The sequence below is a fragment of the Sphaerodactylus townsendi genome, linkage group LG02 (genome assembly GCF_021028975.2).
Source record: "Sphaerodactylus townsendi isolate TG3544 linkage group LG02, MPM_Stown_v2.3, whole genome shotgun sequence".
Classification (NCBI taxonomy): Eukaryota; Metazoa; Chordata; class Lepidosauria; order Squamata; family Sphaerodactylidae; genus Sphaerodactylus; species Sphaerodactylus townsendi.
The window spans coordinates 181008729-181023494 of NC_059426.1; the positions used below are offsets into that span (position 1 = coordinate 181008729).

At 51.2% G+C, this 14766-nt stretch overlaps 2 protein-coding genes across 2 annotated transcripts in view; both read right to left on the reverse strand.

Moving 5' to 3' along the window:
* Nucleotides 1–1092: 1092 nt before the first annotated feature.
* KLHL28 (kelch like family member 28) lies at nt 1093–14009 on the reverse strand. The gene is made up of 4 exons (XM_048486241.1): nt 12984–14009; nt 10765–11208; nt 6186–6394; nt 1093–3154 (listed from the first exon to the last, which is right to left on the reverse strand). Exons 1-4 carry the CDS (start codon nt 13880–13882, stop codon nt 2991–2993), a joined length of 1716 nt encoding a protein of 571 aa, XP_048342198.1. The 5' UTR covers nt 13883–14009; the 3' UTR covers nt 1093–2990.
* The window catches only part of LOC125426437 (MAM domain-containing glycosylphosphatidylinositol anchor protein 2-like), a 221584-nt gene continuing 220765 nt past the window's right edge, over nt 13948–14766 (reverse strand). The window contains exon 5 of the mRNA XM_048484695.1: nt 13948–13951. Within this exon, the coding sequence (XP_048340652.1) occupies nt 13948–13951 (4 nt within the window). The remainder of the gene's footprint in view (nt 13952–14766) is intronic.

The following is a 14766-nucleotide window of genomic DNA, read 5'->3' on the forward strand; positions in this document are numbered from 1 at the left end:
GTCATGCAGGACAACTTGAATGCTGGCAGGTCCCCTCCAATAGGACGGTGCCTCTTTCAGGAGAGATCTTGGCAGACCAAGTCTTGCCACGGCCAAATTCAGCCCGGCTGCATCAATCCCTCGGCTCCAGCGTATTCAAGTACGCTAAGAAACATCCACGGCTGGTGACAACTACGGCCAATAGGTTTGCAGGTGGCGCCGGGGGCAACGTGGGCACAACGCATTGTCGAAGGCGTCTGCGGGAGGTATCACTGGGGTGTTGCGGGGTTTCTGGCTTGTATGGCCGTGTTCCAGGAGCATTTTCTCCTGACGCTTTGCCTGCACGCCAGCCACAAATGCCAGGTGAAACGTCAGGAGAAATGCTACTGGGATACGGCCATACAGCCTGGAAATCCCACAACTCCCCAATGGTCACAAAGTCCTTCCCTTCAAGGCTATTTTTAAGCCCTCTCCTTCCATCAATGGTGGCACCACAGGCCCTCTCCCCCCGCTCTCTCGGGCGGCCACCTAGAGCGGTTTCGTCTGTCCTGAAATTGCACTCAGTACGCAGTTGAAGTCGACGGCCACCTTGGCGAGGGAGGCCGAAAGAGAATTCGTGGGAAAAGCTATTTAGCCAAGCCGTTCTTTGTGCCGAAACGCAACAGCCCTTCGACACGGCGGAGCGGAACGACTCCTGGCAGCTGCCTGCGATGGCTGAACAGAGCGCCTGCATGCAGAGCCCCAGGAAACGGACCCTCCCCTCCCGCTGACCACCACTCACTCGCCACCGAGGTCGCGGCTACAACCGTTGCGTGACAAGAATCAACAAGTCACTCCCAAGCCGCTGGGCAGAATTTTCTTTGCTTGCTCATCCTTCGCTTGAAAACTCCTCCGTGAATATCTGGAGAACAGTTTCAGGAATTCGCCACGGGTGCAAAAGTCTGCAGACATGCAAAGTTTCTCCCTCCTCCCTCAAAAGAAAAAGAGGGGAGGGCGACCAGTAGCTGGCAAAGCTGCCCTTCATGGTCTCGAGCTCCTCAGACTTAACTAGCATTTAGGCCGGAGGTAGGAGAGGGGTCTCAGACCCCTCTCCTACCTCCAGCCTAAATGCTAGTTAAGTCCGAGGAGCTCATGAAGGATAGCTTTGCCAGCTACTGGTTGCCCTCCCGGGACTCGGAGCACACGAAGTCCGCTCACAAGAACTTGGCTTTTACATACTCTGAAGGAAAAGGCCCTCCAGTTATTATTGCATGTTTGTAAATACAAAAAAGGAACAGCGCATGTAGTTATAAAGTACGAAAGGGATCTACGTGGGCCTGCTCACAAAGGAAAGGTGAAGAAATGGCTTGGAAGTCAGCCGTGCAGGGCTTGGAGCGCTTCCCCCAAACGCCGGCGGGGCCCACGGAGAACGCCTGAAGGCCGCCTCAGCAGGCACGGCTCTTCAAGGGGGGCACCCTCCCCCAAGCACAGGAAAGCCCCACTGAGGCAGAGGGACCCCTAGTGGCAGCGGGTAGGATGTGCAGCAACCAGGAAGCACCTGGCAAATGAACGGCGTTGCCCATTGGGCACCCATGAAAGAAAAAGAAAGAAGGCAAGAGCCACCTGTGGGGAGTGGGTGGGCGGGCAGAGGGCTCCCTCCCGTCAGTTCCCCTCAGAGAATCTGCTTAAATCCAAACAGCTCATTCGCAGGGAACAAAATGCTCAGTTCGTCGCCGGCTGCGCGCTTTCCGTAGGCACAGACGAACCAAGAGGAACGCAGAACCACCCCCTTGGAAGAATCAGACGCGTGAGTCGGTCGCCTCTTGGGCTTGCTGGCGGGGTGGGGGCTCCCTAAGTGGGCTGCCATCTGCCAAGCTGGGGCTGTAGTGCAGACACCCCTTCCCCCTCCCCCACCCGATGACTAACGCCCTTTCTAGAAAGCTAACCTTTTAGCACCATTTCAAAGCTGCGATGCTTAAAAACCACTCGTTCTTTACAGCTGTTGGGGAGTCTGCAGCCACAGAGCCACAACGGGCAGGGGGCGGGACAGGGCATTTGGGGGCGGTCTCTGCCCACTCTACCCCAGCAACAGCAGCGTCCTCCTCAGGCGCAAGATTTCCGTCCTCAGCTCATTAAATTAAATTAAATCTCCCTTCGGGAGACCAGAGGAACAGGCCGCCAGGACCTGAGCGGAGAGGCGGGACCATGGCCCTGGGACCGGAAACCTTCTCATTTCAGAAAACCAATGTTGCAGGATCTGCCACATAAAGCTTGAATTCTAGGCCAGGCTTGTAAGTAAGAGAATCTTCCTAGCGAGACAAGCACAAATGAGTAAAGTTATTGTTGAACGTATTCGGCAGGTCCAAAGAATTGCGGGGTGAAATGGCTGAGCTGAACGCCTTTACTGGGGGGGGGGGGGGGGCGAGCCATTTTTTAAAAAATTATAATCCACCCCAACCTACTGAGCAAAGTTATTAAATGAAAAGGAGGGAGAGTGGAAAAGAAAGAAAGGAAGTGCAGGCAAATGGACTATGGCATTGATTATTTACAAATCTAGAGTTGAAGAAAAAGGCAGCCCTTTAGTTAAGTGTTTGTAAAAAAAAAACTTTGAAGCCACAAGGGTCTCCCAATGCAAAGATGCATCCAGACCTCTATTCAAGACAGCCTGCTTGCGGGATCGACTCAAAGGATCCCCTTGTCTTAAGCAAGTTTACTAAGTCGGTCACCTAAGAGGAAGCAGAGACCCTAATTCTCCAAGAGAGGGAGTGTCGACAGCCCAATCAGGCAACGGAGCACACCCCTTATCTACGACCGCGTGCGACCACAGCTCCCTGGTAGCTGGGTTTTCTGCCGCACGGCACCCCCCTGAAACTTTTTTGTGGTGATGTGCCCGCAGAACTGGCACCAGTGGGGGCCAACTGTCTGCATTTCAAGCAAGCCTTCCGCCCTTTCTCCCAGCTCCCAGAGAGGCGGCTTCTGGTCTCCGTGAGGCCAGGATCTTCCTGCCAGTTGTGTCCACCAACGGGGCCTCTTCAAAGTGCAGTCAGGCCAAAATTGCATCGGCAGTGCGTCATGCCGGCCGTGTCCAGCCAGGCGTCTGAGATGGGGTCGTACTTCTGGACGGTGTTCAGGTAGGAGGAGCCCGAGTGGCCGCCGACAACATACAGGTAGGTGTCAATGACGGCGGCACCAACTCCTGCGGAGAGCGGGGCGGGGAAGAGGAGATACAAGTGGCATCGTCTGAGAGAGGAATTTACAAAAAGGGTTTTAAAAACACAGGTACCCAGACAATGAGGAAATTAATGCTGTGTCAATATGCATAAGATCATAAGAACATAAGAACGAGCTTGCTGGATCAGACCAGAGTCCATCTAGTCCAGCTCTCTGCTACTCGCAGTGGCCCACCAGGTTGCCTTTGGGAGCTCACATGCAGGATGGGAAAGCAATGGCCTTCTGCTGCTGCTGCTCCTGCTCCCGAGCACCTGGTCTGCTAAGGCATTTGCAATCTGAGATCAAGGAGGATCAAGATTGGGAGCCATAGATCGACTTCTCCTCCATCAATCTGTCCAAGCCCCTTTTAAAGCTATCCAGGTTAGTGGCCATCACCACCTCCTGTGGCAGCAGATTCCAAACACCAATCACACGTTGCGTGAAGAAGTGTTTCCTTTTATTAGTCCTAATTCTTCCCCCCAGCATTTTCAATGGATGCCCCGCTGTACTCCGTGTGACTAATCCGGATGGTCAAAATGGTCCAATCCAATCAGCTTCCAGAAGCCAAGGAGGGCTGGCCCGGGAGGGTGTACTGGAGATGCTTGAGGACTACAAAAGAGAGATCAAAGGGGGGAGCCCACACAGAAGACGAGCAATGGCAAAGCACCTGCGCTAAACCCTGCTGCCTTGAAAACCCCATGACAGGTTGTGATGAAAGAAGAGGAGTCTGGATATATGTCCCACCTTTCTCTCCTGTACGAGACTCGAGATCCCTCACAAACTCTTTTCCTTCTCACTACCACAGAGCCCTGGTGAGGCAGGTGGGGCTGAGAGAGTCCTGAGAGAACCGTGACCAGCCCAACGTCACTATGGCGAAACGGGCTCCAGTGGCGTAGGAGGTTAAGAGCTCGTGTATCTAATCTGGAGGAACCGGGTTTGATTCCTAGCTCTGCCGCCTGAGCTGTGGAGGCTTATCTGGGGAATTCAGATTAGCCTGTGCACTCCCACACACGCCAGCTGGGTGACCTTGGGCTAGTTACAGCTTCTTGGGGCTCTCTCAGCCCCACCTACCTCACAGGGTGTTTGTTGTGAGGGGGGAAGGGCAAGGAGATTGTAAGCCCCTTTGAGTCTCCTGCAGGAGAGAAAGGGGGGATATAAATTCAAACTCCTCCTCCTCCCCCCCTCCTCCTCCTCCTCCTCCTCTCCTGTACGAGACTTGAGATCCCTCACAAACTCCTTTCCTTCTCACTACAACAGACCCTGGTGAGGCAGGTGGGGCTGAGAGAGTCCTGAGAGAACCGTGACTAGCCCAACATCACTGTTGCGAAATGGGCTTGCTTATGGCTGGCAGGCCCTATTTCGCACTCTGTGCTCTCCCGGGGGTTATCAACTTTTCCCTGGAGAGGGCTATCTTTCTCTCAGGGTATGCTGCCACCACCTGATCCTTTGAAGACTGTCCACTGGGAAAGACCAGCATCTCTCAGCTTCTTCTACCTGTTGCAAGGCCTCTGCCTCGGTTTCCTGATCAAATAGCGTGTCCAAGTCAGTGGGGCACACGTGGCACAGAGAACTGTCCACCAAATGTAAGGTTTGCAGAGAAAGTATTTATTAACAGTAGAACGATCATTAGAACCTTTCGGCACCGCACCAGATAAGCAAGCAAGAACAAATAAAAGGAGACAAAATGCGAATCCCCTTTCCCTAGCACTATTGCATACCCTGCCTAATCGATGGTGGAAAGCAGGGTAGGTCCTCAGAGCTTAAACGGTTGCCATTTGCGAAGGGCTCACATCACTTGGCCTAGGAAATGGCCGCTGCCTTCTCAGTCCAAGAGCCCTTCTCTCCCCAGAACAAAGAAGGCAAGACAAAAAGAAGACAAAAAGACCCTCACCCAGGTTTCTGCCTGCTTTAATATTAGAAGAAGAAGAGTTTGGATTTATATCGCCCTTTCTCTCCTGTAGGAGACTCAACGGGGCTGACAATCTCCTTGCCCTTCCCCCCTCACGACAAACACCCTGTGAGGTGGGTGGGGCTGAGAGAGCTCCATAGAGCTGTGACTAGCTCAAGGTCACCCAGCTGGCGTGTGTGGGAGTGCACAGGCTAATCTGAATCCCCCAGAGAAGCCTCCACAGCTCAGGCGGCAGAGCTGGGAATCAAACCCGGTTCCTCCAGATGAGATACACGAGCCCTTAACCTCCTACGCCACGGCTGCACCACCCCTTTTTGGCTCCCTCTGCCGCTGTTGCTAGGCACATAGCATTTTCTGCCCTCCAGATCTCTGGTGCCTGGATGGAGAAGGGGAGGGGGGGAGAAAAGGAAGGGGGGAAGCCATTTCTCTACAGTCACCCAGCAGGTTTTAAAGTTTTTATGTTGTTTATGTTTTTGTGCTTCGACAAGACATGTATTTGTGCTGTTTATGTTTTTATGATTATTCTGTTTTTGTATTGTTTTTGTTGTTGTTCACTACCTTGGGTCCTGCAGGGAAGGGTGGATTATACATTAAAAAATATAAGTAAATAAAATAAATGTGCAGGAGCAGGGAAACAAATCCAGTTCTCCAGATTAGAGTCTGCCGCTTATGTGGAGGAGTGCGGAAACAAACCCGGTTCTCCAGATTAGGGTACGCCACTCATATGGAAGAGTGGGGAATCAAACCTGGTTTTCCAGGTTACACTCCACAGCTCATGTGACGGACTGGGAATCAAACCTGGTTTTCCAAGTTAAGAGTCTGCTGCTCTTAACCACTACACCACACTGGGGCTGATAAATTCACTGTGTTGCATTTGTCTGCATTTGTCTGACTCTCCAAAACAAATACTCTTGTGAGACCTAACTGAGGCAGGTCTTGTACGAAAGAGAATGCAAACAGTACAAAAGAACAGAACACCCTGGGAACAGCGGGTAGAGAAATCCTTAAAAAGGATCACAGGAACCCAAGTCTAGGGTCTGGTGCATCCCTGACCCCCCCCCCCAGAACAATATTAATGTTAAAATATGGGCATCTCCCATCACCCTACCTGTCCTGGGTTCCTTCATTGGCCGACAGACAGTCCACTGGTTCTGGTGAGGGTCGTATCTCTCAATGCTGGATAAGTGAGAGACTCCGTTGTGGCCTCCGACTACGAAAATGAAACCCAGCATGACTCCAACACCAAAGTTTATTCGTTTGTCAGCCATCGGAGCAACCGTCTCCCACGAGTCTTTGCCAGGATCATACCGTTCCACGCTGCAGAGGGGGACAAATGGCAGGTTTACTGGATCCAACTCTGGGCTGAGTTAATGCCCAACATCAGCGATGTAGGAAATTTGTTTATTTAAAGCTTTCGTTAGCCACCTTTCTACCTTAAGGAAATCAAGCCAGCTTATAATAGAAAACAATTATAAAAATGCACAGAAGACTGAAATGTAAAAATCGCAGTCAGGACTGCCAATAAATACACAAAAAATTAAATCAGTCAAATACAGCCCTCAATAAAACAAGCTTCAACTGTCTCCTGATGATTGAAAGTGAGGGAGTTGGGCACACCTTCCCGAGGAGTGTGTTCCAGAATTGTGGCGCCATCACCAAGAAGGCCCTCTCTTGTGGACCCACCAAACTAACTTCTTGGGTTGATGAGGGCTTCTCTCTGCGATCTGAATGCTGTCCTTGAGACATTTTGATAGCACCGGAAAGCTCTGCATATAACCAGGATTGGTCAACCTTCTGAAGACAGATCCTCCCAGGTCACGCAAGGAAGCAAAACCCACAAATCAATTCAGGGCTCTTGAGACAGAAGTGGGATATACCTTACACAAGTGGTGGCGAACCTATGGCACGGGTGCCAGAGGTGGCACTCAGAGCCCTTTCTGTGGGCACGCGTGCACAGAGTTCGTCATGTGGCGGGGGGTGGTGGTGGTGGAAAATCACACACACCCCACACACATATCTAGGCTGGCCTGGGCATGATCCTTTACCTGGGAGTAAGCTTGGTTGCTGGCAATGGGGCTTGCTTCTGAGTAAACCCTCCTAGGGTCGTGATTCACCCATTCGAAGTGTTGCACAGTTGCTTCACCAATATAACCCAAGTAACGTGCGCCTCGGAGCCAACTGTTTTTTCTATACTAAAACCTCAGTATCCAGGTTAAATTGCCATGTTGGCACTTTGCGTTAAATAAGTGGGTTTTATTAATTAATTAATTAACCCCGGAGGGCTCAGGGCAGTGAACATGGATATATGAATAGAGCACAAAATAAAATCAATAAGTCTCAAATAATTAAATAGATCATAATGAAATGGCTCTATATTTTGGGTTGCAATTTGGGCACTCAGTTTCAAAAAGGTTCTCCATCACTGCCTTACATTGTGTGCAACCAGTTGAAAAATCATACCTCTGGATGGGTCACTTTTCCTACACACTTAAACAGTTAAAAGCTGTGTCTGTAAGGACCCTCCTGCACACCAGAAGTCCAAGAAATGTTATCCAAATGGAGTGACAACGTGGTTGATGGATCTCCAGACTCTGCTTTAGCTCAACCAAACAGAACCACTCAAGCATGTGCGGACAACATCTTTGGGTATGAGCAGCCATTGTAATGCAGCAGCAAAAGAGGCTAATGTGATCTTGGGATGCATTAACAGAGGCACACCATCTAAATCACCAGATATCCTAGTACACTGCATTGGCCAGATATCACCTGGAGTATTGTGTACAGTTTCGAATGCTTCCTGTCGTAAAGGATGAGGACAGAATGGAGCAGGTGCAGAGGAGAGCAATGAGGCTGATTAGGAGCTTGGAAAGGGACTTGGGAATGTTTGGTCTGGAGAAGAGGCGGTTAAGGGGGGACATGATGGCTCTCTTTCAGTAACCGAAGGGCTGTCAGAGAAGGGCAGAGAGCTGTTCCTGTGGGCAGCAGAGGACAAGGCTTGCAAAAGGGACAAAATTACAAGCAGAAAAATACTTCCTGGACATTTTTACAGTAAGAGTAGTTCAGCAGTGGAATGGGCTATCTAGTATCATAGAGTTGGAAGAGACCCCAAGGGCCATCAAGTCCAACCCCCTGCCATGCAGGAACACACAATCAAAGTACTCCCGACAGAAAGCCCATCCAGCCTCTCTTTAAAAACCTCCAAAGACGGAGATTCCACCACACCCCGAGGCAGTGAATTCCACTGTCAAACAGCCCTGACGGTCAGGAAGTTTTCCCCTAATGTTTAGGTGGAATCTCTTTGCCTTCACCTTGAACCCATCACTCCTGGTCCTAGTCTCTGGAGCAGCAGAAAACAAGTTTTCCCCCTCACTGACATGACATCCCGTGGTGCGACCGCACTTGGAGTACTGTGTTCAGTTCTGGTCGCCACATCTCAAAAAGGATATCGAAGAGATAGAAAAAGTGCAGAGAAGGGCAACGAGGATGATTGAGGGACTGGAGCACCTTCCTTATGAGGAGAGGCTGCAGCGTTTGGGACTCTTTAGTTTGGAGAGGAGACGTCTGAGGGGGGATATGATTGAAGTCTATAAAATTATGCATGGGGTAGAAAATGTTGACACAGAGAAATTTTTCTCTCTTTCTTTCTCACAATACTAGAACCAGGGGGCATTCATTAAAAATGCTGGGGGGAAGAATTAGGACTAATAAAAGAAAACACTTCTTCAGGCAACGTGTGATTGGTGTTTGGAATATTCTGCCACAGGAGGTGGTGATGGCCACTAACCTTGATAGCTTTAAAAGGGGCTTGGACAGATTTATGGAGAAGAAGTCGATTTATGGCTACCAATCTTGATCCTCCTTGATCTGAGATTGCAAATGCCTTAGCAGACCAGGTGCTCGGGAGCAGCAGCAGCAGCAGCAGCAGCAGCAGCAGCAGGCCATTGCTTTCACCTCCTGCAGGTGAGCTCCCAAAGGCACCTGGTGGGCCACTGCGAGTAGCAGAGTGCTGGACTAGATGGACTCTGGTCTGATCCAGCAGGCTAGTTCTTTTGTTCTTAATTCAGAATTCAAAAGGTGTTTTGTTTACTAGTTTGACTAGATTGTTGGCTCAGCCCCACCGCTTGCTGCAAGAGCCTCCAACCAGCCGGACAAAAAATAATTTAAAAAAAACCTACAGTTGCCAAAAGGGGACTGCAACAGATTAATTCGCTACGGTCGGAGCACAGAACCCGAAGGCTGTCAGCGCTGACATTTCAAGGAAAGCGCTTCCCATCCCGCCACGGTCCAAGTGCCCAGAGGCCTCAATTCAAGGCAAATCACACAAACAAAGCAAAGCCAACGGAGTTGTGCTCCTGGCCTTCCAAAGCGGCCCACAGCCAACGAACGCAGGTGCTGTTTTGTACGGGCCTCCAATTAGTGGCATCAAGCTGATTTACAGCATTGCTAATGAGCATCTAACAGCTTTGGGGCCGACAACTCTGCCTTGACCACGGCTGGGGTCTCGGATCTTCCTATCGACCCAAAGATGACTTTTTTGCTCAACAATCCCGAGGCTGAAGTAACTGAAACCGTAGCCAAATTTCTTCTGCGAGTTTTGAACTAGGTTCCCTTGGCTTCTGTTCACGTTACTTGCACTATTATTTACTGATGCCTAATGAAGAAGAAGAAGAAGAAGAAGAAGAAAAGGAGGAGGAGGAGGAGGAGTTTGGATTTATATCCCCCCTTTCTCTCCTGCAGGAGACTCAAAGGGGCTTACAATCTCCTTGCCCTTCCCCCCCCCCCAACAAACACCCTGTGAGGTAGGTGGGGCTGAGAGAGCTCCGAGAAGCTGTGACTAGCCCAAGGTCACCCAGCTGGCGTTTGTGGGAGTGCACAGGTTAATCTGAATTCCCCAGATAAGCCTCCACAGCTCAGGCAGCAGAGCAGGGAATCAAACCCGGTTCCTCCAGATTAGACACACGAGCTCTTAACCTCCTACACCACTCATATTGTATTGAATTATTTACTGAATTTACTCTATTTCTTTGTCCCTGTGTTGTATGTGCCTAATAAAGGTCTATGCATCTGAATCGAATGAGCATCTCTTGTCCCTCAAGACTTGGGTTGCTGCAAAACAGGCAGCGTTATGATCTGAGAGCGTCAAGAACTCCATGCGCGTTTTCTCCAGAGGAAGAACTAACAAAGGCCTAATTTGTTTAATTCTCGCCGATCGCATTACACACCGCTGACTTTTGGACGATCTTTTCGGCAGTAAGCCAGGTTCTACTAACTCAGGGTTCATATTCCTTATCAGTTCTTCTACCAGCATGGCCACTGGCCATGCTGACAGAGGCCGGGACGGAACTGTAGTTCCTGAACATCTGAGTCGCTATGACCTTTACCCCTGTACTAATCCGATTTCCCATCAAATTGATACTGGTAATCATGCACCAATAAAGGTTAAGCCTTACCATCTAAATGAGGTAAAATCCTGCCATTCCTAGAAAAGTCATGACATCTTTCTTGATGGTGGGTTGAGGTCACTGTTTAATGCTGGCAATCTTGGCTTCTAAAGGTTTCAGCTGACCCCTTCCTACTCGATCGTTTGGTTGAAGGCTTTGCCAGTTTGAGCCTCTGAGGCAGGCATGGCGCTGAACAGTCTCCTCTTCCGAGCCTGATTGACCCACCTTCTCCCCCTCCCCACTCACCTGTTCATATGAGCAGGGCCGTAGCCGCCGATGGCGTAGATCATGCCGTCCAGCACAGCTGCAGCAAAACAACTCCTGGTTTTGCTCATGGGTGCGACAGGCTGCCACTCTTTCACTTTGGGGATGTATTTCTCCACTGACTGCAGGTAGGACTGCCCGTCGTAGCCCCCCAAGGCATAGATTTCTCGCGCCAGAACTGCCACGCCCAGGGTGCTCCTGCCTTCGTTCATGCTTTCCAGTGACGCCCAGGTGTTTGTGTCGGGATCCCAGCATTCCACAGACCGTTCGTGTTTGTTGTAGTCGACGCCTTGACAGGTGGGGGCGGCGATCCCTCCCATCACGTAGATCTTCTGGCCGAGAACGCAGATCCCGAATTCGTAGCGAGGGACGCGGAGAGGTGCCAGACCGATCCAGGAGTCGTTTTGGGGAAAGTACATCTCCACGCTGGGGAAAGCGAAGGAGAACAACGGGGAAAAAGGGCATCAGTAGATGACTGCCTTCAAGGCATGCACAAGGAGTGAGAAGCCGCTGGCAAACATCTTTCCTCGACTGTTATGTCTGTTTCTAAGTCAATGGACTTAGAAGAGCCCAATCTGCTTAGGATCGCACTGTTATGACTCTTCCTAAAGAATATGTAACCTCTACACCAGGGGTAGGGAACCTGCGGCTCTCCAGATGTTCTCCAATTGGCCATGCTGGTAGGGGCTGATGGGAATTGTAGTTCCCGAACATCTGGAGAGCCGCAGGTTCCCTACCCCTGCTCTACACCAACTGGGGGGGGGGGTCTCCAATGTTTTTGAGTCTGTGGCCATCTTTGGATTTCTGGTGGGCACAACCACAAAATGGCTGCCCAAGGAGGTGGAGCCATGAACTCACCCAGAGGGAGTCCAAAGACTATGGAGGGAAGAACAAGAAGAAGAGTTTGGATTTATATCCCCCCTTTCTCTCCTGCAGGAGACTCAAAGGGGCTTACAATCTCCTTTCCCTTCCCCCCTCACAACAAACACCCTGTGAGGTGGATGGGACTGAGAGAGCTCCGAAAAGCTGTGACTAGCCCAAGGGCACCCAGCTGGCGTGTGTGGGAGTGCACAGGCTAATCTGAATTCCCCAGATAAGCCTCCACAGCTCAGGCAGCAGAGCAGGGAATCAAACCCGGTTCCTCCAGATTAGAATGCAACTGCTCTTGACCACTACACCACTGCTGCTCTTGAATTTATAAGGGGTTCATTCTCACAGAGAAAGACGAACGAGAGGCAGAAAAGGATCAGTGCTGGTCGCTATTTGCATGGTGGCAGCATAGTTTGAGCGAGACTCTGAGCAAAGCCATGCAAGAAAGCTCTCTGCTCACCCAACATCCCATTAAAATCAAACCTGAGGGGAAACTAAACTTGGCATTTAGTTTAAACGGTCTCTTCTCAGAACCCTCCTGCGCAAGCTGCTACTGATCGAGGCAAACCTCGGCTTCCTATTAGCTACAATAATTTCTTAAAGACTCTGTCAGATTACAAGCTTGTGGCCAAAAACCAGGAATAAACAAAAAACTCCAGACCATTTTGCAGGATTGCAGGGGGGGGGGGGGGGCACAAGAATGTCTGGAGGAAGGCACACCCTGCACCCACTCACCAGAGGTCCCTCTGTCCCTGCTGCGTCCATTCCCTGATCCCTCCAGTTTCTGCTCCTCCCCCACGCCCCGATCTCCCTGTTTCCGTTTGTCTCAGCCTCAACTGTCTGCCTGTCCTCCTGCAGCTCATTTTTATGATCAGGCAGCTGTTGAAGTAACTAGACAAATCCCAAATTCCAACTTTTTTCTTTTTGCAATATTTGAGTCCACCACTCATATGGAAGAGGAAGAAGAAGAGTTTGGATTTACATCCCCTCTTTCTCTCCATGTAAGGAGACTCAAAGGGGCTTACAATCTCCTTGCCCTTCCCCCCTTACAACAAACACCCTGTGAGGTAAGAGTGGCAGAGAGAGCTCTGAAGAACTGTGACTAGCCCAAGGTCACCCAGCTGGCATGTGTTGGGAGTGCACAATCTAATCTGGTTCATTAGATAAGCCTCCACAGCTTAAGTGGCAGTGCAGGGAATCAAACCCTGTTCTCCAGATAAGAGTGCACCTGCTCTTAACCACTACACCCCTGCTCCTCCAGGCAGTGGGGAACATGGCAGCCATTTCACCATGCTGAGGAGATACCGCATCCATCTGTCGCAATTCCTCACCTTTCCAAGCAAGCAAAGAGTCCGGCTTTCCCGCCCACAGCGCAGAGCACTTTAGGAGGGCAGCGCGGGCGAGTGGTTAGCACCGTCTGATAAGACAGCCGGTGTTCAGGCATGAAATGGTACTTCAGGGCTTCGTTCAGCAGGTGCTTGCAGGTGTGGTCGTCGCGGATGAGGTGGTTGGCTTCATAAAGCCTCGTGAGGAACTTGACGCTGAGCAGGGGCAGGCGCACGCAGTGCAGCAGCTGGGCCAGGTACTTCTGGCGCTCCTGCACGTCGTACTTGATCCAGGATTCCAGGGCGTAGAAGACCGTCTCTTCGGTGACCACGTTCAAGCAGTCGTTGGAGACGATCTCGTCCAGCTCGGAATGCGTCAGCTCAAAGAACTCCTCCGTCTGGCAAACGTCTTCAAAGTTCCGGCAAATGTACTTGTTGGCGGCCGAGTAGAGGTCGTGGCAGCCGTACGTCTCGGCAAAGCGAGAGATCCCGATGCAGTTCCCGGGATCCAGCTGGCTCTCCAGGAAGGTGCAACATTCCTTCAGCACGAGCTTGATTTGCAGAAGGTTGGCAGCGGGCAAGAGGGACTCCACAGTGTCCTGCGAGATGAACACGGTCCCCGTGTACGCGTACTCCACAATGGCCTGCAGGGCGGCCTCGGCGATGCACTGGAACTCCACCTCGGAGTTCTCCTTCTCCGAGAGGTTGCCGCTGAACATGGCCTTGAAGTAGGGGCTGATGCTGGCCAGGACCACCTTGTGGGCGTGGATCTTGACGTCTCCGACGCGCAGGATGACGTCGCAGAGCTCATGGTGCTGCCGGAGGAGGTTGAGGCCCTGCAGGAGCTGCTCTGAATGCAACGGGGCTAGGTTGGCAATCATGTAGGTCGAAGGCGGCTGGTCCATCTAGGAGAAAGGAAAGCAGGTTTCTAAAGGCGTTCGGAGGAGCCTGATGCTGAAATGCACCTCACTCACCTGTGCAGGCCAGCCATGGAGAGGGACGGGGCCAGTGGTGGGATCCAAAAATTTTAGTAACAGGTTCCCATGGTGGTGGGATTCAAACTGTGGTGTAGTGCCAATGGGAATGGGCGGGGCACGACGGGGGCGTGGCCGGGCATTTCAGGGGCGGGGCATTCCTGGGCGGGGCTGTGGCAAGGACGCAGCCGCTGCGCCAGTCCTTGGGCGGGAAACGAATGCACGCAGGCGCAGGCTGCCATGCACGCCGGTGCACCTCCTGCTAGACTGCTTCAAGTTCTGCGTGCTACTGCTGAGAGGAGGGGCGTAACTAAGGCAAAAATCACGGGGCAAAATCACCCATTAGTAACCCCCTCTCGGCACACACAAATAATGAGTAACCTACTCTCGGGAACCTGTGAGAACCTGCTGGATCCCACCTCTGAACTGGGCTCAGTGGCAGTGCACTTGCTTGGATTGGTCTCCGGTTCGTTCCCTGTCATCTCAAGTTCAAAATACCACTCTGAGCAGACAACACTATCCTTGCATGATCAAAGGTCACATTCAGAGTAAGGCAGATTTGTGAGTGTTCTTGCTAACCTACAGTGTGGAGGAGAAAGGGGCAGAATTTTTTCCTCCCAAGCTTCGGCACAACCATTTGGTACAACCCTTTACTCAACCCACAACAGATATCAACAAATTGATAAACAGAGGAGGCTATGTCCATGCAATATGGGTCAGGTGGAGACACTCGATCATACCCTCTTTCATTGTGTAAGGTTTGCAAAAATCAGAATGTCACAATCTGCACTTATCCCATTTCTGTATAACAATCT

Coding starts and splice junctions, on each gene's coding strand:
- KLHL28 (XM_048486241.1), bottom strand. CDS start 13,882: ATGGACCAGCCGCCTTCGACCTACATGATTGCCAACCTAGCCCCGTTG. Junction 11,209..12,983: donor CTCTTTGCTTGCTTGGAAAG/GTGAGGAATTGC, acceptor CGCTTTCCCCAG/CGTGGAGATGTACTTTCCCC. Junction 3,155..6,185: donor AATGAAGGAACCCAGGACAG/GTAGGGTGATGG, acceptor CGCTCTCCGCAG/GAGTTGGTGCCGCCGTCATT.